General features: G+C 43.6%; 2 protein-coding genes across 2 annotated transcripts in view; one reads left to right on the forward strand and one right to left on the reverse strand.

Annotated features, from left to right (window-relative positions):
• fbxo38 (F-box protein 38) overlaps window positions 1–10,369 on the reverse strand; it is a 46,101-nt gene extending 35,732 nt beyond the window's left edge. Inside the window, exons 1-5 of the mRNA XM_075480819.1 lie at window positions 10,224–10,369; window positions 7,939–8,085; window positions 2,664–2,797; window positions 909–1,072; window positions 123–288 (exon numbers count right to left, since the gene is read on the reverse strand). Of these exons, the coding sequence (XP_075336934.1) occupies window positions 123–288; window positions 909–1,072; window positions 2,664–2,797; window positions 7,939–8,072 (598 nt within the window). The 5' untranslated portion in view covers window positions 8,073–8,085; window positions 10,224–10,369. The remainder of the gene's footprint in view (window positions 1–122; window positions 289–908; window positions 1,073–2,663; window positions 2,798–7,938; window positions 8,086–10,223) is intronic.
• A 2,792-nt stretch (window positions 10,370–13,161) lies between these two features.
• On the forward strand, window positions 13,162–26,909 carry magt1 (magnesium transporter 1). The gene is made up of 10 exons (XM_075480820.1): window positions 13,162–13,573; window positions 13,997–14,166; window positions 14,244–14,361; window positions 19,404–19,544; window positions 19,668–19,808; window positions 20,723–20,812; window positions 23,895–23,958; window positions 24,473–24,547; window positions 26,212–26,302; window positions 26,379–26,909. The coding sequence occupies exons 1-10, from the start codon at window positions 13,451–13,453 to the stop codon at window positions 26,392–26,394; spliced, it is 1,029 nt and encodes a 342-aa protein (XP_075336935.1). The 5' UTR covers window positions 13,162–13,450; the 3' UTR covers window positions 26,395–26,909.
• The last annotated feature ends 137 nt before the right edge of the window (window positions 26,910–27,046 follow it).

The raw sequence follows: 27,046 nt of genomic DNA on the forward strand, positions 1-27,046 counted from the left end.
AGCTGAAAATACAAAGAGAAGCAGGCCCATTTATTTATCTCTGATCCTTTCAACACACTGCACTTCAGCTCTGACGCAGAGGCAGTAACATATCACGTCATTGGTCAAGATGCCCCACTCACCCACGAGATGCAGGGTCTGGATCTTGGCAGTTATGGGAATGGTGAGTTTGTTCTCTGCAGGAATGGGAAAAGCCCCGTTGCGGTTGCGAAACTTTCCCAATATGTGAACCTGAGGCATATAGTTCCAAATGGCTTCCACGAGCTCCAGGTGGGACGTCTCCACACCCTGAAATTACATGGAGTCAAGTCATAATCGTTTTCTGGAAAAAAAAAAAAAAAAAAAAGCTCATATATTAAAGCTAAATAAACTTTGAAATATTGTAAATCAAGCGGGCTGACGGAGCAGATTTCTGGAGCTTGTATGTTTAGCTTTTCAAAGCAGCGCACATACAGAGCAGAGAGTCCCTGCAGGGCAATATTTCAGCTAGCCTTTGTGGCCCCTTTCCCTTTATGCCTAACTTACAAAACCCTACAAGTAAACTCCAGACTGTGACGTGTACTCTGCGACACGCTGCCACCAGCATTCAGACTCAGAGGCTTGCAGCTGGAACTGCTGTAAAAGGGAGCTGTGCCATGTTTTGACCTGAGTGCAGGTTTTCTGGTTCTATTTTTTTCTACTGTTTACATCTGGCTTGTTTCATTATAAAGAATAGTTTATTTTTTCAAGATGGTGGAAATGTTGAGTTGATCAAATTATGTAAACCTCCCATAAAAGAAAAAATGTAATTTCAGGTTGTCAGACAAAAAAAAAAAAAAAAAAAAAAAGGAGTGGAAATACCAAAAAGTGTGAATAAATCTGAAAGTATCTGTCAGTGGTAACACACCGTGCTCCCAGTACATACTGACCAGCAGATTGGGACAGGCTTGAAGGGCCTCCAGGACTCCAGGAATACTGAAAGCCTCATAACCTCGGACTCGTCTCCTTTCCAGGTAGCGAGGGTGTAGGCCATATAGTTGCTCCAGATCAGGCATCTTTTTCAAAAGGATTAAAAAGCTGCCATCGGTAAAACCTAAGCATCAAGGAACAAATGGAGCATTTAACTCAATAAGCAGAAACCCCCCCCCCCCCAACTGAAAAGCAAGGAAAGGATATACGGCAAAAACATTTGACCATTTATGGTGTTTCACATTTACACTCTGGAATATGTCAACCAGCTGTTTCAGAATACAATGTTAGCCACAGTTTTTATTCGACCTCATTCCCATAACCTTGCTCTGAGGGTTAAGTATAAAGCTGCTTTCACACAGGATGGGGGGGTTAAGGCCAAGAACAGGAGATGGGTGTGCACACAAGCAAACCAAGTTCAGCTGCGGTGCCAGCTGTGAAGTATCCAAAAAGATATCCAGGATGTAGCCTGTTTCTCCAGACACGATCCGACCGGGATGCAGAACGGATCGAGAGGAAGGAGGAAGGAGGAAGAGCAGTCGTCTGCTATGGAGGAGGAAGGAAGGAGGAAGGAAGGAAGGAGGAGGAGGAGCAGTCGTCTGCTAAGGAGGAGGAAGGAAGGAGGAAGGAAGGAAGGAGGAGGAGGAGCAGTCGTCTGCTAAGGAGGAGGAAGGAAGGAGGAGGAGGAAGGAAGGAAGGAAGGAGGAGGAGGAAGGAAGGAAGGAGGAAGAGCAGTCGTCTGCTAAGGAGGAGGAAGGAAGGAAGGAGGAGGAGGAAGGAAGGAAGGAGGAGGAGGAACAGTCGTCTGCTAAGGAGGAGGAAGGAAGGAGGAGGAGGAAGGAAGGAAGGAGGAGGAGCAGTCGTCTGCTAAGGAGGAGGTCAGTGGTTCAATCCTGGCTTCTCCAGACTACGTGTCAAACTGTCCTTGGGCAAGGACGTTGCCTACTAATGCCTCCATCAGTGTGGGAATGTGTGCGAGAGAAAAAAAAGCCCATTTATCTCTCTGTCTGTCAGAGGAAACTCTTGGCATAACTGTTACGGAGGAGGAGGAGGAGGAGGAGGAGCTGTGGGTTCATAACATCTTCAGGGCCAAACAGTTCAGGGCTTCTCGTGTCACCCTGGGGCTGCACCCGTATGATCTCCACTTCCAGGTCTCCCCCAGGCTGAGCAGGAAGTAACAAACAGTTTGTTGGGGAGAGTCACACAGACTCACAAAGATGAGATCAAACTTCAGGCAGCAGATCACTTCATACCATGCCTGCCAGGATTCTGAGATGGGGGACTGGACGTGTCATCAGAGAGCGCTGCACCCAGGCTGAAGGAGTTCCACTTCAGCGCAGAGCACAGGCGACCTGACAAAACTCCAGTTGGGACCGGTGCAGATCCATTGTTGTCATGAATTGGTTCAGAAGCACCCTCCGCATCCAGAGTGACATCCCTTTAAGACTGGTGCAGATCTACTGCTCAGCCAGTTCAAAGCCAACACTGCAGCAGGACCCTTATACCCACTGCCCCTGGACCCCTTCCCATACAGCGGAGATGACACCTCAGGCAAAGTTGTCTTGTGTTTTTGCCACATAGCAGTGAAATTAACATTAAAGTCCAGGTCGCAGCTTTTCAGATTGTACATGCTCGTTACATAATACACCTCACTTCCGTTCAGAAAGAGAAAAGGATTGGGTGAGGACTGGGTTGGGTGCAGTGGCTCGTCTCACCTGAAGGCATGTACTCCCACCAGCAGCCAGCACACAGATCCACCACTTTGATGACACGCAGGTACAGAGTTACTGCTTCTCGAAGCTTTCTGGACAAGCATTCCATGCACATGATATCCTTCATGGGAAGGTACCTACAAAAGAGAAAAATATGTGGAACTTACAAAGCACTTTGCCCCTGAGCCTCAGATCATTTCCAACAGCTGATTTTCTTTAGATATATTAGGAAATTATATTTAGGAACATTTTTTATTTTAAGCTGTCTCAGCTTTCACGGAACTTGCATCCCACTCAGTGTAACAATGTAAAATACATGACAATGAAAACACTACAGTGGGCCCCCATGGTTGGACACCACTGATGAAAACACTTCAATTGAGTTAAAAGATCAAAATCCCCAAAAACAATATGCAAGAATGCGTTAGCATTGGCTAACTTCTGTCCTGCAGAACTGGAGGATCCATGGTACCCCAGTATCATCTGCTCCAAGAAGCTTTGTGTGCTGTCAGGAATGCTGGTTCCCCATCAGTGCTGACAGTCAACAGGTTCGGGACAGGTTCGGGACAGGTTCAGAGCAGGTTCGGGACAGGTTCAGAGCAGGTTCGGGACAGGTTCAGAGCAGGTTCGGGACAGGTTCAGAGCAGGTTCGGGACAGGTTCGGGACAGGTTCGGGACAGGTTCGGGACAGGTTCGGGACAGGTTCGGGACAGGTTCAGAGCAGGTTCGGGACAGGTTCGGGACAGGTTCGGGACAGGTTCAGAGCAGGTTCGGGACAGGTTCGGGACAGGTTCGGGACAGGTTCAGAGCAGGTTCGGGACAGGTTCAGAGCAGGTTCGGGACAGGTTCAGAGCAGGTTCGGGACAGGTTCAGAGCAGGTTCGGGACAGGTTCAGAGCAGGTTCGGGACAGGTTCAGAGCAGGTTCGGGACAGGTTCAGAGCAGGTTCGGGACAGGTTCAGAGCAGGTTCGGGACAGGTTCAGAGCAGGTTCGGGACAGGTTCAGAGCAGGTTCGGGACAGGTTCAGAGCAGGTTCGGGACAGGTTCAGAGCAGGTTCGGGACAGGTTCAGAGCAGGTTCGGGACAGGTTCGGGACAGGTTCGGGACAGGTTCGGGACAGGTTCGGGACAGGTTCAGAGCAGGTTCAGAGCAGGTTCAGAGCAGGTTCGGGACAGGTTCAGAGCAGGTTCGGGACAGGTTCGGAGCAGGTTCGGGACAGGTTCTGGCTCGTCTCCCTGCACATGCACTCCTGATCCTGACACAAATCTTTCCCTTTGATTCAGGAAAATCAAACTGTTTCCAGTTATCCATGACTACTCATTCTTGGTGTTTACTTCTGTCTTATTTGGACTGCATGTTGGATGGAGTTTTACATTCTTCATCTATGAAAGTCTGAATCTGGTATGAGGTTCGGTGAAAAAAAAAGCTTGATGTCCTCTGATCCTTCTGGGAACCCTGATTGTGGTGTGGACTAAACCCAGCACTGGGTCCAGATGTGCTCAACAATGTTCAGGTCCAGACTCTGGCAGGGACAGGGAGTTTACCCAAAAGCTTTCTTAAAGATGTTGTCCTGTTAGGAAGTAAACCTTTAACCCGTCTGAAATCCTGAGCACTCTGAAACAGCTTTTTACTCTCTTCCTTTTTTCTTTATCCTGAGTGGTCACTTTGCCACTGCAGAAGAATGGAACCATTGGCTGAAATGCCTGATTTAATCCATTGAGGTTGCTGAAAACGGCGGTCCAGTACCTGAACTTCAATCGTGATCAAATGACTTTGCTTCATGGTCTGAAATCATTCTCAAAAGCCCTGGGAACCAAATGAAGAAAGAAAATCGATATATTCTGGTCATCCGTTTTCCAAGTCTAACCAGGTCAACTGTTTCTCCTTGAAAGCAGGAAATGTGCTAATCTGTTTTTTTTAAGCCTGACCAAAAAAAAAAAAAAAAAAAAAAAAAAAGGTATTATTCCACTGTGTGAGCCCCAGAAGTGTTTGTTTTTGTAATACTTTTCTCTGCCACACGAGGGAGTCTAACTGAACCACTGCCCTGGATCAACATCTGGCAGACCTCGGTGTATGATCAGAGGTCTGGAGCCATTAAACCATGACACCATGATCTAAACGGAATTAAAAGGATTTATGAAAACAAAAGTTACACATACTGTGCCAGCATGTCATGTAACTTTACAGTGGCGTCTTACTTTTGGCCTGAAATGTATTTTGGCAACAGCAGGTGAGGGGGCTTTAAGCCCCAAAGGCTCATGGAACATGGATTTTTAATCAAACTCATACGTTCATCCGTGCTGCAGTTGGGTTAAGTATGGATCTGTTATGAACATGTGGATATCAGCATTTCTGTGACCGCAGTGAGGCTCTGTGTGTGAGCTTCCTTAGAGCCTGTTTGAGGCCTCCAGAGTCAGCGCTTCGTGTCACTGACTTAACTGCCCACAGTGTGTGAGTTATTTACCCGTCTGAAAGAGCATGATATGGAGACAGGATCCAAGGTGTGAATGGTTGTGCAACTGCCAGGGGAGGAGAACCAGCAGCCTCTTTCACATGAGATGCAAAAAAAGATATCTACCTCAACCTGCTGCTGTTGTACTTCACACAGGGCGACCCAGATAAGCCCTGCTCTGTCGTTGCATACTGTACTTGTGTAGAGGAATCAGCTGAGAGGGGATCCCAGCTTGTATGTAAGCACACACACGGTGGGATGGTTTCCCCTCTGTTTCTAACCGCTTTCCCTGCTCAGAGGCAGACCAACCTCCACCCCACTGCAGGGGGCAGGATGCATAATAAAGGTGCATCAGTCCCAGCTTGAAAAGGCACATGTTGATGGCTTGTGATGCACTGCATGCTGGGAAGGTGATGCTCAAGAACAACAACAAAGATCTTTGAACATGATTGCTCAGACAGGACAACTCACAGGATCTTCAGCTGAGCATGTGACACACATGTGACCTAAACAGCCCGCTAAGTGTGAAGGGTCTTTCAGCGCTTATGAGCTGATACTCCACACCAGCTGGTCAGGAACTGGGAAAGCCCTCTGTATGAAGGGGACACGTCTTCAAGAACCAAGAAAAAAGTCTCGTTCAGTTATTCTTATTCAAGCTCTAAAGAAGCTGAGCGGGTGTGGACACCACATCAGCACCATATAGAAGCTGAGCCATGGCTGCAACTCCACTGCTGTCAGTCCACTGCTGTCAGTCTGCTTGTTGAATGGAGGCGATCACATGTTTGGTTTCTTTCTATAGACATGCCCATGAGATCTTTCTGTTGAAAAGTTTGTGCACTTGTGTATGTACATGTAGAAATCCATATGAAGTGAATTTACTTGACCAAGCCAAGTGAAGAGTGGATCAAATCCACCTACTTAATGTCTGGTGCTACGACTTTCTTTAAATCAATATTTGAAATATGAATTATTCTCAGGTTTGAATTAACCCTTTAAGCGCCAAAGTCGCAATATTGCGACAAGAAGCGGTGTTGACTTTAACAGACGATAGAGCCAAGCAGAGTGTCAAATTTGCCTTATACTCCCGTCCACTAGTTGGCAGACATCCCCAACTTATACTTTGGGTCGGAATACGTCACACTGTAATGTAAAATGTTCGAGGAAGTCCATTCCAAGTTGTAGGAGAAAAAACCGGAGAAATTGTGCCACGGATCTTGATTGCTGAAGCGGTATTGCTGGATTACAAGAGTTAGAGACAAAATAAATAAAAGATGACTGGGAAAAAGTTTACTTATAGTGATGTGATGGGTTTCCTGTTCGCCGATTCTGATTCAGAAGGGGAAAATCTTTCTTTTGGAGATGACGGTAGGGCAACTAGTGAGCTCGCTGGTGCGTCTTTGCATGGCAATGGCGGTGCTGGGCAAAGCGAGGAAAATTGGAAAGGCTACGAGGAGTGTTGGTATTCGTAGGGGGGCTGGTGGGAATTGGGGGAAACAGTGTAGGTGAGAGTGGCGCTGGGACCAGCGTGAGTGTCAATTCTTTCTAGCCTACCGTGCTAGCCATGGTGCTTTACTGCGCGTCAATGCTGCGGCTGTGCAACGCACCAATGTCTCCAAAGCACAAAACACTACATTTTCCAACTCTTTGCCAAACACAAGCAGGGGTAAACGGGGGCTTAGTGTCCGTAGAAGGGCTGGTGGGTGTCGGATTGGCCGCAGGGGTGGTCTGAATAGGGCGGAAAGTAGCGAAGATGAAGCGTTGCTAAATGGGAGAGGGGGTGAGAGGAATGAACGTGGCCGGAGTGCCCATGGGAGAGGCAGCAGGGGGAGGCTAAACAGGGCTGGTAATGGTGACTGGGTCTTTTTGAGAGATGAGGAAGTTTTACAGGAATGGATAAAACCCTTTGATGAGGCAATTGGCTATCGTGGTGATAGAGAAATTCTGACTGAATCACAACCTCTTGATTTTCTGTCCCTCTTGGTGTTTACATGTGTTTGCTACTATATGGCACAGCAGTAGTCAAAATGTACAATTCTTAGTTTTATTATACTGTTTTCCTGTCCATTTGTTATGTGGTTAGCATAACAAAGGGACAGGGAATAATCTGTCTAAACAATTTCAACATCCATTCAAAATATCAATCTTGAAAGTTGGCCGCCACTATCTGGTGTCAAAGTATGCAAATTAGATTAGTAAATTATTCCCCACATACACTTAGGGTGATTCTCAATATTGTGCCAACTGTCTGTGTGCTGTGCCTTGCCATGAGAGGTTCCACACTCTAAAGAACTACAAACTGTAATCTGGATAGATGGGCACACTCTGCTTCTGAAAAACGCCTACTGTTTATATGAGTTTTTTGGTATAATAATGGTTATAATTTGCAACATTTGGCTTACAATTCACTGTTTGCTTGTCCATTTGATATGTGGATAACATAACAGATGGATGGAGGGGTGGATATGATGAAAAAAGTTCAACACTATCAACAATATCATTTATTTCCTGAGAATTATCAAATTCCAAAATGGCCGCCACCATATGACGTCATAATATGCAAATTAGATAGGAAAATTTACAACCTACATGAAATTCAGGTCATTCCCAATATGTTTCTCATTTACACTTTGTCTCTATCTCTAACCATTTAGAAGCCACAGCCTTTTGAAATTTAGATGTCAAAATCTAGTCTTTTTAAAAAAAAAATCTGGCGCCTAAAGGGTTAAAAGCGGATGCAGGGTTTTCAGATTGATTGTGCACAGTGCTGAACCTCTATCAAACTGAGCATACAGTGTATAACACGTGATTGGGTGGATGACTGCTTACCTGAATATATGACAAAGGACTTCATGGGACAACTCATTGATGTAGTCTTTGGGCTCCGTGAGCCTCAGGACCAGCTCCCCTCCGCTGCCACCCACTAACAACTGGAGTTTAGATGCCTTCCTCCTTGGCCCCATCACTTCGATGTCACTGCCCAGACATAAACACACATTGTACACACACACTTACTCTTCACTTGTTCTGCAGGTTATGGTTTCCAAGAATGAAGCTCAGTTCTGAAAAACATCCAAAAAAGATGAGGACTGCATCTAAGTGCAGGGGGAAAGGGAGGTGAAAGGTACGGCTCGTTGTTATGGGAATAACAGACTGTTCATCTCTGCGTGGGTGACTAACATAAGAGGGGACTTGAAATTTGGCAAAGCTCACTTAAGGCCAACCTCTGGTGATTAATGCACCCGGGGGCACCTTATAAGTCAGACTGTCTTTGTCCTGGATGGCAAACTGACATTATTTTGTTTTGAGCACACGTACAGTCGGTCACACACACACATATAACCTGTCTCAACAAGGAACTTAAACTGATCTGCTGACAGACTTTTTTCTGATTTAATTGAAACAATTAGCACAAACAAAGCTGTGTGAGTCCTCCCCGTTTGCTCACATATTTCAGTCAGGTTGGGACTATGCAAAAAAACGGCAGAGTGCTCCTGTTGACTATAAGAAAATAGATATATCAAATAAAAAGCTGCATTACAGCTTGTAACTTTTCCTGTCAAAAATCACAGTGGGCTGTTTGGGGTTTTTTCACTGAAGAACCCCCCCAGCTTGGAGGAGGGCGGTAAGATGTGCATGTTATCATTGATCATTCCATCAAAGTAAGACTTTCTTGAAATGAACATTAGAGAAATACACAACCTAAACATGGCTTCTCCCTCCTGACATCACTTCACAGAGAAAACTTTTTATCTCAGCAGTATCATCAGATGAACCTGGTCTTACTCACTTTTTAAGCCTTCCACTGAAGTGTCCATACATTTTTTTTTAATTGGCCTGCTTTGGTGTCATTACTGGCTGTTCTGGTACAGAGAAAAGGTGTGTATTTGTGTACATATATATATATATATATATATTAGAATCCATGACATGTCAATACCTGACAATTATTATTCTCATCACGTCATAGAACTTCGGAGTTTCTGTTTATTGTAGTACTGTACTTACACGTTCACTGATTCTTAAATCACCCGTTTTATTTAGCTGACATCACCACATCCATCTTTGGAGCACTAGCTGTCATCCTCAAAACCTTCAAACCACTGGAACTAGAACAACCCCACCTGACTGCGTTTCCCACCACAGGTTCACATTCAGCTAAGGTCATACACAGATATGCTTTCATTTACACCTTCAATTCTGCTCAGATTTTACGGTTGGGGGAGAGGAGCCAGGTGAGAAGGTGGACAGAAAGATGCTTCTGATGCTGAGCAGCTTCTGCTTCATCCACATCCACTGCATGGACTCCACAGTGATCTGACACAACTGAATGAATGCTGCAGACTATATGAACTGATGGAGCCCACAGCTCATCAGATTCTGTTCTTTTGGGTGTCCACAGACAGAGGAGCAGAACGCTGGAGGAGACATGGAGCTGAATGGACTGTGACAGACAGGTGGGACCACATCCCAGAGATGAGGGAGCAGTTGCCATAGTAACACACCACACCTTGCTGAGTGTTAACTTTGTGCCTAAATGTTTTTCCCTATACCTTTATAAAGATAAACCTTTATCTGTTTTACAGTAGAAGAACTGAGTAGAAGACAGTGTGCAGCTGGTGCCCGCAGCTGTCAGCATCAGGGATGACGCGCCGACATGTTGGCTGCACTCTGCTGTATCAGAGTCATCCACAGCCTTCCATTGCTGCTGCAGTCACACATGTGGGGTGAAATTCAGCATCCACATGAGCTGGAACAACAGTTACAACTAGTTATCTGGATATTCTGATGTGGACGGCCCTTCCTGAGTGTTTACAGACGTCGTGCTGAGGGCTGGAGCTTGACCACCCAAACACCCCCCCCCCCCCCAAATACCAGGCGAAATGACAGTGGATCTGTTAACAAACAGGGGGGCGTTTAACCTCACAGCTGCCACTGAACTGAAAAGGTCCTCCACACTATCTACAACACCCCAAAAAGTTCAAGCTAGTCTTTGTTGAAGCTACCCTGGCTGGTACCACTGCATGTGTTCATAAATCCAGGTATCCAGCAGCGGATACCCCGCTGAGCACGTGGTTAGCGCCGCGCGGCGTTCAGGGGGGCTTCTGACCTACCTGTGTGTGAGAGCACGCAGGTCGCGGTGCTACCGTTCTTCAGCCATCCTCTGGGAACCACTCTTTAACCAACAAGGCCCACAGACAAAGCTGTGTGGATGCGCTTCCTTACGTCTTCTTCTTCTTCCGCTCACGTTTCTTCTTCTTCTTCTGCTTACTGACGCTGGCGCTTAACGTTTGAGGCACGTTACCGCCACCTACTGCTGGAGTCTGAGACAACGCTCACTATTCCAAAGAAAGAAATATGGAAGTTTTTCTGTGCCATCAGAGTTTGAATACGAATTTCTAATATCGAATTTTTACAGCATCAAAATCAGACTTTGAGTTTGAAAAACCAACAGTGGAAAAAAAAATTCAGTGGAAAAAAAAACAACTTCCAAAAATTCAGTGGAAAAAGAACCAGACTCAACATCCGGGTAAACAGGGAGAAGCAATCGATCCCTGTCTCAATTCATCCAACGGCAGCCAATCAAGTTACGCTCCATTGGACAGATCAGCCATGTCCACCAACACGGGTGATGGTGCTTCGGTGAGTGAGTTTACTTTATTTGCCATTTGTGTTAGTAAAATTGAGTAATAGATATTACTCAATATCTATTGAGCTGATCTGATTAATTGAGACAGGGATCGATTGCTTCTCCCTGTTTACCCGGATGTTGAGTTTGAGCTATATATGTTTATGTTTTATGATATATGTTTGAGCTGTAAACTCTTCTTGCTTTTCATCAATTTTGAGGCTCTCAGGTGGTTCTTCATCAGCAGGCTTTTAAAGGTTGAAAAGTCAGGTTTTCTTTGGCAAGGTTGTTCAGTATAAGGTCAGTTCTTCTGTCTCTGAGGGTGATTCCAAATATTATATCCTCTCTTTTTAATGGATGGGGAAGGAAAAGTTCAGTTAAGATCCAGGCCTGAAAGTTTTCCCAAAATGTTCCAGTGTGTACACAGTAGAAAAAGAGATGGTCCGTCGTTTCAATATCGTTGTCCCAAAGGGTACGGCTGTTAGTGTCGAAATTAAATCTCTGTCTTAACAGTTCTCTGGACGGAAAAATTTTATTGAGAATTTTAAAATGTATTTCTTTTGCTTTCAGACTTAAGGGGTATTTAAGGTAAGCAGTTCTCCACTTGTTCACCTCTGAGTCAGAAAACAAGTTTAAAATGGAGTTTCTATTTGGTCGCGTAGGAAATATAAGATTAGTTAGATGCTGATGCATCCGTTTGTAAGTTACTTTTATCCAAAAGGTCAACTCCATACATTTGAAGTGTGGGTAATTGAAGGTTAGCTGTTAATGCTTATATTTTGAACCAAATATTTGACTGCAGTAGGGATAGAGTTCATTACAGTGTTAAACTGAGTATACGAGTAGTTTAAATGATACACTAAGCAAAAATCCTCATAGAACAACCAACCTCCATTGTCGTTTAGAAAATGTCTTATGGACCAAATGCCTTTTTCCATCCAGTGATCCAAACACAGAGACCTATTTCTGTGTAGCACACATCTATTATTCCAGATAGGAGTTTGGTGGGGAGTAAAACTCTGCGTGTACATAAGTTTCCAACATAACAACACCTGTTTGTGAAAGGAGGCTAGCTTAACAGGGAGTCTGTCAACACCAAAATCTATGCCTCCAATGTTTTTTAAAAAACATTTGGGAATATACTATTTCCATTTATTAAAAAACGCTTTCAGCCAGTTTATTTTTAGGACTGTATTTAAGCATTCAAAGGCTTGCAAACCACCATCTTTAAAGTCTTTGACCATGTTTGCTTTCTTCAAGGAGTGGACTCGATTTTTCCAGATGAAATTAAAGTTTAATTGATTTATAGCTTTAATATATTTATTGGGTATGGTCATAGAATATTCAGGGTATATACATGGTGATAGTGACTCCATTTTGGTTAAATAGGTTCTCCCGAACAGTGTCAGATCTCTTTGAAGCCGTCTATTTAACTGAGATTTGCAGTTCTGGATTTTGCCTTTTGGAAACTGAAATATCATTTGTCTTGTTGTGCTTAGTTTGTTTTCTGGGTCACGTGGCAGTACACTTGAGAAGTGAGAAGACCCCGGTAACCGTTGGTTTAGACCAAGGTACCAGTTCTTAAAATGCAGCTGAAAGAGCAGAAAATATTTTTCAAACTTCTGTGAAGATTTAATTGAAGATATCTACTTTTTACAAAAAAATTAAACTCAGCAGTATTTCTAATACAACAACAGTCTGACATTGTTTTTTTTTTAATAAACTTTATTTATCTTCACAATATCACAGTAACAGTAGTCATGAAAGAAATAGTGTACAGTAATGAACAAAGGACATAAATGAAAGAAGAACATAGTTAAAAAACAATGATATAAAACTGTTAGAACAGAAGAGAAAAAAAAAGGAAAAAAAATTACACAAGTAAATACAAAAATAAGTTATAGTCTTTCCAAATAGTTATTGTTTTTATAGCCTTTTTGTTAATCGAATTCTAGATTGAGTCAAGATACAATTTTACATGTATTACGAAGAGGTCAAAAAGTGGTTTCCTGTGCATTATTTTACTTTTATGAATATGAAATTTAGCAAGCAACAATATTAGATTGATAAGGTATGTGGGAGAGGAATCTTTCGCCTTGAAATCTGTGATACCAAATAAAAAAATTTCAAAGAAAAGAAGAAAATCTGGTTGGATATAGTTGGATATCAGAGCAACAATGTCTTTCCAGAAACTCTTCGAGCATGTACAGTTCCAAAACAGATGAGCAGATGTTTCTGGGTAAAGCTTACAAAAAGAACAGGAAATATCAATATCAGCTTTATATTTCTGAAGAAAGTGCTTAGTTGGAAAAAATTTATGAATTAATTTAAAAAACAGTCTGACATTGTTTCAAATGACGCTCTGAAGCAAAGACGTCTCGTGTAGTTAAACGTCACGTCGCCTCATCTGTCCTCGCCTTTTTTTCACATCCGGAGGGGGTTTCAAGGGGCAGCCCTTACAATGGCTACCACACACTTCCGGTTTATTTCATTCAGTGAGTTACCCTCTTAATCAAAAAAGACGACCAGACCAGACCACAAGAGACACCGTTGCCAGTCGCTACACGAATCAGTTCCATAGTATGTAAGTGTCTTAAAGCTACGAAGGGTAAGCCGTCGGGAGGGACCTCGCTAAAGTGCCCGCGCGACGCTTGTAAACACGGAAGAGTTTGGCCAATGAGAAGCTGACAGGAGTGGGTCGCGTGCGCGCGGATGTGCACGCGTTGTCTAAAGAAGTGTGGACGGTGTTGCAGAATGTTTGGGAAACTTTTCACTTCGCTGCTGTTTCTGGTCCTTTGCTGCCATGAGCCGGGTGGTGCGCAGAAGAAGAAGGAGGTAACGCAGCTGGAGGCCGTCACGGCGAACACTTCTCGCTTTCTTGCCCAAAGTTTCAGTGACTTTTTCCAAAGTTATCTGTTTGTTTCAGTACTGGGAGCTAGCTAAAGCTAACAACAGCCTGAACTGAAGCCCATGACATGTTACATCATTTACAGTTGTGATAAATGAAAAAATCCGCAGGGTTTGAACAGAGTTATTTAGTTATTTTTGTAACTGATACACCCGGTATAACTAATCCTAAACTGCTGTAAACTGTTGTGTTGGACTGACTGTAATTTAGTCTAAGTAACGTTACACTGAGTGACTTCAACTCTGAGGCCCTCAGGAGTATGTTTTAGACTGAACAAATATGGTCAGAATAATGGCTTTTGTTTCAGAGGCCTTATGGGATCTCTGTGTATGTGTGTCTGTCACGTGCAGACTCTGCTGTCAGAGAAGGTGACGCAGATGACGGACTGGGCCTCCAAGCGTTCGGTGGTCAGGATGAATGGAGACAAGTTCCGTCGATTCGTCAAGGCTCCGCCCAGGAACTACTCGGTGTTCATCATGTTCACTGCGCTGCAGCCGCACAGACAGTGTGGCGTCTGCAAGTGAGAAACTCCTCCAAACGTGTCCTCCTGTCATTTCAATTTGACTTGATGAGATTCAATGAGTCTTTTCTTCTCAGACAAGCTGATGAGGAGTTCCAGGTGCTGGCTAACTCCTGGAGGTACTCCTCTGCCTTCACCAACAAGGTCTTTTTTGCATCGGTGGATTTTGATGAAGGATCAGATGTCTTCCAGATGGTAAGTTTTTTTTTTTGTTTTTTTTTCCTTTTATTTTTTGTTGGCATTTTGTTTTTTGATAGTCCTCCATCCATATAACCCAAAGAGAAAAGGTATAGCTTGGTTTCAGTCACGTGGTCGTAAGGGGGTGCGGTTTTCAGATGGTTGTCAGGAAGTAAATATGACGACTACGTTTATGGAGGAAACCATTCCAGAGAGTCTGTATTGTAGAGATTTAGAGCCAATTTCTAGAATAAGATACAAACAATTAGTGAGTAAATATGTTGGGCGGGACCCGTACCTCATGAAGATGAGTGAATTTTCTGGAGAATATAAGGATTTGCCGACCATCGAGGCTGTGGACATAACCAACTATCTGGTCCTTCAAACATCATACTACACAAAACAACAAATGAAGGCCTACAAAAGTATGGAGGCGTACAATTTTTTTTGTAAGCGGATGGGTCCACAACCTTGGTACTAAACGGCTCCACGACGGATATTGTTTGGTCTTCGCCAGGGTGAGTTATATTGTTGTTATATTATTTTATGTGTTAAGATGCAAGCAGTAACCCGGCTATGTAATGTAACCATAGCAACGCATCTTAACGACGACGTTAGCCAGACAGTCGTTTATGTTTCAAGGTAAACCACTCTCAGAGAGCAAACAAAACCCCGCTGAAGACTTGGATAATTGCGAAGGAGGATGGGGATGTCATTGCAGCTCATTATAATTGCATGGCAGGGTTAGTAATTTATGTAGGCTAGGATGTTTACGACGAGATTACACATGCCTAAAAAGTCACAATGAAGCCCATATACCTACCGGAAACTTAATAATCATTACTAAGTAAATGAGTATTTAACAACACCCCAATGCTATATAAACGCAGCCACAAAAACAAAGTTAGCAGTTAGCAAACATACCTCTGACGAAGTGGTCGCTGCAGACACGAGAGTAAACAGACTCTGCTCCTCCCGACTGCAGACGTAGGTTTGAAATCCATTTTTCACGGCATTGTTCTGTTAGCTTTTTACATTTCTCACCTTTGTGTACGACAACCTTTGGTACTCTAAAAAAACTTTTTTCTTTTTCACGGGTAGAACGGTTGGAGCAGCCGTAAACAGCACAAAACACAAAACTGTAAAAAAGAAAGAATCCAATGCTTGGATGGCAGTGCTCTGAGGGCTTCAGCTCACTGCTTTAAAGAATTATAATTCAAAATGTCTTAGACTAACATACCCAGTGTTAGTCTTGGTAATATATATGGAAGGTGGTCCTTGACCCAATTTGTTGAAAAGCAGCAGTTTATCAACTTGCAGCACAGTCTTATAAGTATTTACAGAAACTGCACCTCTTAATTTCCACAATGGGACAGAAATTGGATTCCAAGTAGTACCAGTTCAGCTGTACCATATTGTTGTGGTGGAGGCAGAGCTGCCTCTGGGAGACGTCTTATGTCACTCTCATCTACTGTATTGGAAGAAGAAATGTTAGTTTCTTTGGATGTTAGCCATAGGTTATATTTAGAATGTTCCCATATTTTTTTGCTCTTCATAAATCATCATATGATTATTGCTGCTGGAATGAGCATCCTGTGGTGCAGAATAGCTGAAGAAGCCTCTGACTGAACGCATGCCATTGTTTCAACATTATGTGATGTAGAGGTTGGGCAGTGTTGTTCTTTATGTTCATCAGCCTCTGCAGGAGAAAGACACTTCTCTTGTTTCTCTCCCAAACCATGGCCTCTTGATGCAGTCGGCTCCAGAGCAGTCCCCAGCACAGAGCCAGCCTTCTTTATCAGTTTGTTCAGTTTCTGAGTCGCTGCTCTGATGCTGCAAAGCAGATTGAACCCTCCGCCACAGACTTATTGAAGATGTGCAACATCTTGATGCAGACATTGAAGGACCTCAGCTTCCTTAAGTACAGTCTGTTCTGTTCCTTCTTTTAGTCAGCCTCAACTCAATCATCTATTGTGTTTGTGTTCAAGAGGAGGTAGTTGTTCCAACACCATGCCACATAGTGATGAACCAACTCCCTACTCAGCCTGTTGTCCATCACTGATACACCCAACAACTGCAGAGTTCTCAGAGTATTTCTGGAGATGACAGGACTCTGAGTTGTACTGGAAGTCTGAGGTGTACAGAGAGAAGAGAAACGGTGAGAGTACAGACCCCTGTGGTGCTGCTGACCACCTTCTCAGACACACAACCCTTCAGTCTCACAAACTATGGTCCGTTTGTCAGGTGGTCAATAATCCAGGTGGTTGTAGAGGCATCCATCTTTATTCTCTGTATCTTCAGCAGCTTCTTATATAACAGTGCAGAGTGAATTGCCTGCTTTGGCCAGATGAGAGTGGGCTCACTGAAGCAGGAAGGTGACGTTATCTCCAACACCAACCCCAGGATGATAAGTAAAGCGTAGTGGCTCCTAAAGAGTGTTCACATGCGTGCTGAGGTCTTTCCAGGACTTTGGTTGGTTGGGATGTTAGAGCAACTGGTCTGCAGTCATTGAGGGCAGATTCATGAGATGTTTTTAGGTACTGGAACTGGCAGGCTGTCTTCCAAAGCTCTGGACCCTGGTGCTGACACCATCTGCACCTGCAGCCTTATTTTGGTTCTGGAGGCTGGAGGGGGAGGCAGAGGAGGTCTCATCGTGTCCTGATGTTGGTGAGGCTGTGTTAAGATCCATGACTGAGGTAGATGGTAAATGGTTGTAAATGCATTGAGGAGATTAATGACTGGATGTGCCACAACTTTCTCCAGCTAAACAAAAACAAAACTGAGGTAATTGTCTTTGGAGCCAAAGAGAAATGATTACAGGTCACCACAGAGCTTCAATCTATACACCTAGAAACTACCAACCAGGCCAGAAATCTGGGTGTAGTGATGGACTCAGACCTAAATTTTGAAAAACACATTAAGGCAGTAACAAAGTTAGCCTACTATCACCTTAAGAATATATCAAGGTTAAAGATCTGATGTGTCAGCAGGACCTGGAAAAACTAGTCCATGCATTCATCTTTAGTAGGCTTGATTACTGTAACAGCATCTTTACAGGTCTACCTAAAAAGTCAGTTAGACACCTGCAGCTCATTCAGAACTCTGCTGCTCGAGTCCTCACTGAGACCAAAAAAGTGGAGCACATCAGTCCAGCTCTGAGGTCTTTACACCGGCTGCCTGTCCATCAGAGGACAGACTTTAAAGTTCTGATGCTGGTCTATAAAGCTCTGAATGGTCCAGGACCAGAATACATCAGTGACCTCCTGACCCAGTATGAACCTTCCAGACCCCTCAGGTCATCTGGATCCGGTCTTCCATCAGTTCCCAGAGTCAGAACCAGACATGGAGAAGCTGCATTCAGCTTCTATGCTCCACATGTCTGGAACAAACTCCCAGAAAGCCTCAGATCAGCTGGAACACTCAGTGTGTTTAAGTCCAGGCTGAAGACACACCTATTTTCAGCTGCGTTTGAATAAAGCTCCAAATCTGAAGCTTGAGTTTCAAAACTTAATTGCATTTTAACTACTGATTTTATCTATTGTTCTTATATCTTTCTTTTTTGTTTAAAATTTAAATGCTTTTTATTTCTACTGTTTTAATGTATCTGTAAAGCACTTTGAATCGCCTTGTTGTTGAATTGTGCTATACAAATAAACTTGCCTTGCCTAGAGGGTGACATTATGGAGGTGCGGTGGTAGGGTGTGAGGTCTGTGTAGATGGAGGCAGGTGAGGAGCATGCTAACTTCTGACCTGAACCTATTGAAGTACAGGTTCAGCTCATTGTCTCTGTGCAGCCTTCCAGCAGTTTGTAGATAATATGGACGTAAGCTAACAGTTGAATGTCCTGGGTACAGATCCTCCCTTCACAGTAATGTGTCCAGGATCACACCATCTGTTGGTCATAAAAACTGCAGTACAGAGCTGCTGCTCCTAATGTCTCTGTGGGCTCATATTATCTGAAGGCCGGGTCCAAGCTCATCCATTTTATTTACTAGTCATCTGACATTCCCCATCAGAATCTAAATTTTCCCTCCCTTTTGTTCCTGCCTGACATCCACTGTGTGTCCTATTTAGCTCATCAGGGATATTGGGCCTTTTTTCAGGCTTTAGTTGGAATGACAACAGCTTCCAAACCAGCATTGTTTTGCATTGCAAATGAGTTCAGTAGAAATCTTTAAAAAAAACCAAGCACAATATGTTCTGAGCTACTGCAACTTGCTGCCACTATGGTAGCGAATATCATACTAATATAGATGATCATTTTAAAAAAAAAAGTTGTTGACATAGATGAAGGCTTCAGCCTTTATTTGAGGAAATATAGTATTTCTACAGTAAATATAAGCGAATACTCAAACAAACAAAAACGTTTAATGCAAGCCCCATTCTGAGGGTTCCAGGTAGTCTGAAATTACTACATGCTTCCCATAACCATTTCTGGGGGGTTAATGTCTTCTCTTGAACCTTGTTTTGTCCCTGGTTCCTAAAGTGGAAATCGACCCTAGTTGCTTTAAAATGTTCCTGTGGTCCCACTGCTGTCATTGGCCCCTTTTCCAGATGTGGCTTTTCACTCTGAGCCATTCAGGGCTGGTGCGAGGCTGGTGCGAGGCTGGTGCGAGGCTGGTGCGAGGCTGGTGCGAGGCTGGTGCGAGGCTGGTGCGAGGCTGGTGCGAGGCTGGTGCGAGGCTGGTGCGAGGCTGGTGCGAGGCTGGTGCGAGGCTGGTGCGAGGCTGGTGCGAGGCTGGTGCTGGAGCTAGTTCAGAAGCCCCGTCTGGAGGAGATTCATGGATCTATGGACATGTGTTCTCAATAGTCAACAGAGACAATGATATCTAAGTGGAACAGTCCAATCTGTAAATGCTGACATATATTCACTTTGAAGGGTTTTGTGCCCCTGTGTGAGTACAACTTCATGACAATAACTCACCAGATGTCATATATTCTGAGGGAATAGCGTCTCTGATGACAACCTTTTTTATTTGACATTTAAAGACAAATAAATGACAAGTCAGCCCAGTGTGCCACACAAATGATCTGTTTTGTCTGTATTTGTTTGTTTGCAGCTTAATATGAACTCTGCTCCGACCTTCCTCCACTTCCCATCCAAAGGGAAACCTCGTAAATCTGACACCTATGAGCTGCAGGTCCGAGGCTTTTCAGCTGAGCAGCTGGCCAGATGGGTGGCGGACCGCACCGATGTACAGGTGAGCGTTTGATCTGAACCGGGACCACATAATGAAAACCACAGCTAGTTGCCATGTTGGAATTTTAAAAAAAAAATCAGAAAATGGAAGCCTGTGATGATTGGTCCCGTTTGTCTGTTTTAGATCCGTGTCATTCGTCCACCCAACTATGCAGGGCCACTGTTGCTGGGTTTCCTCCTGGCTGTGATCGGTGGGTTGGCATATCTGCGAAGGCATAATCTGGAGTTCCTCTTTAACAAGAATGTCTGGGCCTTCTCTGCGCTGGTAATGGCTACCAACACAAACCTAATGATTCATCATAATGATTGTTCCACAAGCTCTTAAAAATGGCATTTTGGCAACCAAGTCATGAAGAGTTCCAGGTGTTATTTTGTCTTAAGGTGTGCCCTCTCTATTGGGCACAGGCCAGGACTGCAGGCAGGCCTGAGTTTTAGCTTCAGCCATCACCAATGCTGCAGCCCTTTTGGCCTCTGTGTGTGCCAGTGGCTCCTCTGTGTAACACCCCAACAGGCCCTGAAAACCTTCAGGCACCAGCTGTTAGAAGCCACATCTGCAGTTCAGGAAAAGGGACCATGTTCTTCTTAACGTGATTCCATTTTTTAATGTATTTTAAAGGTTTGAAAAGTGCCTCATTTTTGGATACTGTGCTTGAACACATCATATGCATCACGTGCACTTTTTGATCATGGAGATTAAGGGCACTTTACTGGTGGTTTGATTTTCAAAGGATATCTATAGCCGGATGAAACTGGGTTCCATGTATACTTTTAAGATTAGTTACATCTGTAGAAAAATGAGATGCTTTTTATCTCTGCGGGGAAAAGTGTACCTTTAAAATGCTTGAATTTGGTTTCCTGCCCCTGTGATGGGGGGTTTCCTGCCCCTCTGACACTTCCAGGCAGTGTGCATTTGGAGCTTCTGATTTGCTCACACCTAATGTTCCCACCTAATGTTGCTCAGAGCAGCAGAGTAATGGAAGTGGCCTGAGATCATTGCTGAGACGAGCGTTTGTTGTACTTTTAGGTTAATGTCACAGAACTTCGTTATTGCCATGATTAGAAACTCAGCATTGGCATGTGTTATTTTTGATAGTTGTCTTCTCGTATGTATAACTTGCCCACTCTTTAGTTTATGTTGCTCTCTGTAATAGAGGTGTGTGTGTTTTTCTTGTGTTTCAGTGCTTTACCCTGATCATGACTTCAGGCCAGATGTGGAACCATATCAGAGGACCACCTTATGCACACAAGAACCCCAACACTGGACAAATTGTGAGTTAAAAACCCAGTTCATGAATCCACTGAAGGAACTGTTTGGGCGTTGGCATATAGCTGTCCTGCGGGTGTGAGCTTGACACTTATGATTCCAACAATGTTTTCACAGCACAATGACCAACACAAAGTGTCACAGGGACCTGTTTTACTTTCTTCTTGCTTTGACGACTTTGGCCTGCCCAGCCTCATCGTCCAGTCAAGTTTATATGTACAAACAATTCAAAGTGCTACACATCAAATAAAAGCATTGCAGCAGGGAGTCAGGGATGCAAACGGCGCGCCTTTTGGCGGATGCTGCCTTTTTCACAGCTGTCTGGGGGACTTGTGTGAATCGTGCAGATCCGATGAGTTTTTTTTTTTTTAGGGGGGGGTTGTTGAAATGTCTTATTATAATTTCATCAAAGTTCAGCCCCGAATCTCTCTGGACTGACATAGAGACCAATAAAAGAAGCGGGAGAGTATTTATTTTATGTTTGCATCGGTAAAGTTTAATGTTCCTGTTGCATTTGAATGCACCGCACAGTTCGTATGACCCCACGTGGGGAGTACCTCAACAGCCAATCAGGGGCTACGCAGACCACGTTCAGCCTCTCAGCTCGGAGGTGAACTGCAGGCGCACGATTTTTACGTTATTTTCTGACCTTAACCAGAGAAGTAAAGCGCAGCTACTTGTGAAAAGGACAGAAAAAGGAGAAAAATCCCAAGTCACACTGAAAGAAAGTCAGAGCACATACCGATTGGAAGTCAGGAGACAAGTACGTCGGTAAGACGAGTCAGTTATCAAAATAAAGGCTTGTTAACGCTTACCGTCGTCCATGCTAATGCTAGCTCTGTGGCTAACAGGCTAACACTCACCTGTCATCTGTAGAGCCGCTGCAAGCTCTGTGGCTAACAGGCTAACACTCACCTGTCATCTGTAGAGCCGCTGCAAGCTCTGTGGCTAACAGGCTAACACTCACCTGTCATCTGTAGAGCCGCTGCAAGCTCTGTGGCTAACAGGCTAACCACTCACCTGTCATCTGTAGAGCCGCTGCAAGCTCTGTGGCTAACAGGCTAACCACTCACCTGTCATCTGTAGAGCCGCTGCAAGCTCCGATATCGGCGTAATTTGAAATACAGAGAGCAACGGTGAGAAACTTGTCTTTTTAGCTGCTCTGAGGCTATTTTTCTGTTGTTTCTCGGTGTGCTAAAGAAAGTTGTGGTGATAAGTCTATGAGAGTGAACTGAGGTTGTTAATGGTGTGATATTTTGGAACTTGTGTGTATTGAGTCATATTCAAAATGTCAGACTTTTTCAAAAAAATTGAAAAAAAGGGAACATGCCAAATGTTTCCAGCGTTGTCTCAGTATTCTTTACTTTTAAGAATTTCCAAGGAACTGGGACAGTGTATTTTCATATAAAGAAAATTTTTGTGTGAATACGGTGAGCCCTGGATGGCAGAGGTGGTGGCAAAATGTAATTATATGATAATTCCTGCGGGGGCGTGGGCTTCGATAATCTCACTCCTTTTTGACCATACTTCTGTTTGCATCCCTGAGGGAGTGTAAGGACCATTAAAAATACATAAAAGAACATAAAGAGACACAAATAAAATAATTAAAAACAAGCAACAGTCTAGATAAGTTCAAAGATATCGCACAGATTTCATGCATAGACACATGAGAACAGAAATGTCTTTAACCTGGATTTAAAAATGTCTACATTTGGTGAAAGTTTAATCTCCACTGGCAGTTTGTTCCACTTGTTTGCAGCATAACAGCTAAATGCTGCTTCTCCATGTTTAGTCTGGACTCTGGACTGGACCAGCTGACCTGATTCCTTGGATCTAAGAGCTCTGCTGGGTTTATATTCTCTGAACATATCACAGATGTATTCTGGCCCTAAACTGTTCTGGGATTTGTAAACCATCAGCAGGCTTTTAAAATCTATTCTGATCTAAATCTATTCTGGCATGTCCTATTGTTTAAAATAAAAGACTGTTCAATGGAAAAGTTTTTTATTTTTCTTGTTTTTAAATACAGACATTCAAAATACACATTTTCGAGCTGTAATCATAATACCGTGAAACTGTGATCTTTTTGCCTAAGGTTATCATACCGTCAGAATCTCATAGCGGCCCATGCCTACAGTTGTGTATTTAACAGTTAGTAACACCCTGACAAAGTGTTACCGTTATCCCTTCATTTCAAGTGTCCCCTTGAACTACATTTCAGGATGTGGTTGAAATATTCTCCCTATGAAACGGGAAATTCTTTCAAGAAGCTGATTCATCATCAGTTGTTGCACGTTCCTTTCACATAATCAGACCCGACATAAACACAACATATACATGCTTTTTACAACCAACTGTGTTTGGAGATGGGGGTCTTTCAACCTGACAGCCCATTCTCCCCACATGGTGCTCTCACACCACACATTAATTTTCTGATGCAGTGAAAAGCAGATCCAGCCATCATTCCATCATCATCTGAGGTTGTCGCCACAAATAGAACAAGGATAGAAGCTTCAGACCAGTCGGGAGGATTAGTTCATTCGGTTACTGTTTGCTGCTGGAGTTCTCAAAGCTTTATGACCAAAATGTATGGCAAACAAATCATTATCAATAACACTCCATAAAATCGGTACAAATTGCTGATAAAAATGTGTTTGCGATATCAATAAATAGTGTGTTAGGTGGTGCTCATCTGCGGTTGTTTTTACCTCATTTTAAGACCTGGGGAGGACCAAATATTTTTTTCTGAGTTGTAAAACCTTAGAATTGAAAGAGAATGAACTGTATTTTTATTTTTTATCATACCGGTTGTTTCTTTAAAGGTGCAGTACCTTTAGCACATCTTATTCTCCAACACATTTCAACCTGCTTTAAACCCTGTTTAAGTGTTAAATTCTTCACACAAAAGACTTGATAGCTTTGCAACAGTAGGGCTACACAAAACCCATAATGCAACACTGTCAGTAGAGGTTGATTGAAGCAAAATGTTTTGAACGGTTTTGATTTTTGCCTCTCCCCTTTCCAGCAAAAAGCTTGCTTATACCCTGGATAATACAGTAACTGATGGATTTAACTTTGTCGTTTCAGAGTTACATCCATGGCAGCAGCCAGGCCCAGTTTGTAGCAGAGACACATATCGTCCTTCTCTTCAGTATCCTTCAACTGTATGCACTGACAGACTTTTCCATTCAGCACACCCCGATGACATAACCAGAAATCCTCTCTCACTAATAAAAAGAAACTCAAGCTAAATGAAATCAGGGAGCCAATATTTTGTGACCCCCTGCTTTAAACAGTGTTGGACTTTCATGTGCCTCAGAAACATCCACAGCTTACTGAAGTCATCATCAACACCTGTCCCATGGCAGCTACAGTTTGTCTGTGTTTTGGCCTTTATTCCCAGAACAGCAGTCCTCTGTGTTAATCAGGAAAGGACTTTATGCTGCTGATATTACAGTTTACATCTGTGTATGTCATCACAGTATGTACTCAGTACAGGAAGCTAGCGCTTCAAACCACTTAACTGGTACCAAATCAAGTTGGCACCTCTACATCTCCGTCACAAGCTTGTTCAGTGTCTCTGCAGACAGTGAAAGCGTTGGACTGGAGACGTTTGAGCAGACTGACATGATACACTGTGGTCCAACCCTTGACCTTATTGTCAGATGGTGCTATAACAATGGGAATAGTTCTGCTGTGTGAGGCTGCTACTTCTGACATGGACATTGGAAAGAGGAAAGGTAAGACCCCTCTAATCATTTCTTTTCTTTCTACGGACAGTGGAACATTGTGTAAAGTCGTCACGGTCCTTCCGTCTTACTAAGAGTGAAGGTTGGGGGAGAACCCAGAATGTCCTGTACTTTTCTTCTCATGGTCCTCCTCGTGCCTGTTTGTTGGAAACCATTCTTTCATGCTCAGATGTGCACTGTTTTGCTTTTTCAATACTCACCTGAAGCCTCATTTTTCTCTACTGATGGATATCAAAGTGATGTGGAGTGATGATAAAGCCATCTCCATCTCGTACAAAATGCAGCTGGTCATCTTTAAACGGGAACAAAAAAACATGATCATGTGACACGTGTGTGGGCCTCACCCCATTATCTTCCTGTTTATTAGAGAAGTTGAATTTGAGATTTTATTGCTGTTTTTTTAAGGCTCGAGCCTCTAAATGGTTTGGTTCCATGGAACAACATTCCCATCATGTAAGAACTGCTCAGACTTAAGAAACTTTCAACCTGCTGCTGACAACCTGCTTCTTCTCTTGAGCTTTAAATTCAGATGGAACTTGGCAGATTTTACTGTGCAGCACTTTGGTTCAACTCGTGTTGTTTTAAATTGCCGTCCTTCTATGAGTTAAGGTGACACTGAATGTAAATGTGGGCTGATGGAATTGTGTTAGAAAAGCATCTGTTTCTGACCACAGAGGACAGATTTGACCGGGTTTGGACAAAGAAGCAAAACTGTCATTGAACTAAGCCCCAAACTTTCCCAAAGACGAGAAATAGCTTTGTCCCCGTGAGGTCAGCACAGTTGTTCCAGGTTAGTTGGAGCCAAACTGAACTGGTGGTTATCTCAGATGAGTTGTTTGGCTTTCAAACGGTCTTAAAATAAACTGAGTCCAAACAGAATTTACAATGCAAAGTCTCAGAGAGGAGCACTTATGTAGTGGAGATGTTTATAAAAGGCCCTTTTTGCTTCTTAGTTTTGTTTAATTGCATTTCTTTCATTTGTTCCATTTTTCAGCAATCTGACATCTCATGCCTGACACTGAAAAGAGACAGTATTTTTTTCTGCCTCGGTATGCTTCACCGTCGCTATCCGTCTCCGTTGTCACGGAGAGGCTCTCCGTCCTTTCGAAGTTCTCCGTCGGGCTGTCAGATACACAAGGCAGTTCACCTCCCGATCAGTAGGCGTCGCTACATTAGACGACCCAATCTCGGTGAAAATGGTTGATTGATTGTTCACCTTCCGGCTCCGTTCCACTCCTCACAGTGAACGATGGCGACCGAGAGAGAAAGACTGTTGTTGGAGTTGGAGCTTATTGATTTTGAAATGCAAATAATTTTGACCAAATGTTGACCGGCACACAGTAAACTCTTTCAAAAATGGCGGTGTTGTTGTTCTGAGAGGAAGGAGCTAAACCGGAAAAGTGATTCCGGAAATGATGTTGTTAGCCGACCAATCACAAGCCTTGCGATCTAGGAATTTTGGCCGACGCACGCAAGCGACGGAGAGCGTCTCCGGGAGGGTCTCCGTCAACGGAGAAAGGGCTCTCCGTGGGCGACCATAAATCAGCCTTTAAGTTCCAGTTCATCAGTATGCACAAAATGTACGTGTGTGTGTGTGTGTGTGTGTGTGTGTGTGTGCGCGCGTCTGTGTGTGTCTGTGTGTGTGTCTCTCTCAGTCATGTGCGTAGCAGGTATTTGTCTGGTGATGCTGTTTTTCAGCTGGCTGCTGTCCATTTTCAGGGCAAAGTACCATGGATATCCCTACAGGTAGGCATGCTGTTGTTCATGAGTTATGACCTGAGTTTGTGCTTTCTTTGCTAAAGTCTTTCTTTCTCTGTTGCAGCTTCCTGATGAGTTAGTGCTCACGATCGTCCTTCAGCTTCAAGGCAAGGCTCAACTTCAGGGCAGGAAGTTCTTAAAGGGCTTTCCATGGCAACGGTGAAAAATGACTGTTCTCTTAGCCATTGCTTGTCATCTTATCTGTTGAGTTAGGTGTGTGTGTGTCTGTCAACACACATATGCTGTGCCTTGTAATGTGTCAACCACAGAGCCGTCAGCATCACTAGGGTTTCTAAACTGCCGGGTGCCAAAAGATGTTCTCTAATTATGTCAGAGTTTGGACTTTCTGAAATGTTTTGGTTTTGACAGGTAATAATTTGACCTTGTTGACACAAATCCTGGTCTCTCTGTTTTACACTGCTGGAACCTAAAAAGGCTCTGTGTTCTGTTTTAGTTGTTGGTGGATTCAGCTCAACATGAACTGGTTAAGAGATGTAATTTTAGGCATGCAGTGTTTCTGGGAATAAGCCATGTTGGTCTGACTATATATGGATGAGATAACATGTCAAGTAACTCTTCTGTTGAGTCCCCATGTTAAGCAGTATACACACAGAATAAAGGTTGAATGACAGATGATTGTGTGCTTGTAACTTCCTGTCAAACATCCAAACATGATTTCTCTTTGTGTCCTCCTCTTCTTTCCAGCTGCCACCAAATATTCCCATAAGTTTA

Source organism: Odontesthes bonariensis, chromosome 13 (genome assembly GCF_027942865.1).
Source record: "Odontesthes bonariensis isolate fOdoBon6 chromosome 13, fOdoBon6.hap1, whole genome shotgun sequence".
Lineage (NCBI taxonomy): Eukaryota > Metazoa > Chordata > Actinopteri > Atheriniformes > Atherinopsidae > Odontesthes > Odontesthes bonariensis.

Coding starts and splice junctions, on each gene's coding strand:
- magt1 (XM_075480820.1), top strand. CDS start 13,451: ATGTGCACGCGTTGTCTAAAGAAGTGTGGACGGTGTTGCAGAATGTTT. Junction 19,545..19,667: donor CGGACCGCACCGATGTACAG/GTGAGCGTTTGA, acceptor TGTCTGTTTTAG/ATCCGTGTCATTCGTCCACC. Junction 19,809..20,722: donor TCTGGGCCTTCTCTGCGCTG/GTAATGGCTACC, acceptor CTTGTGTTTCAG/TGCTTTACCCTGATCATGAC.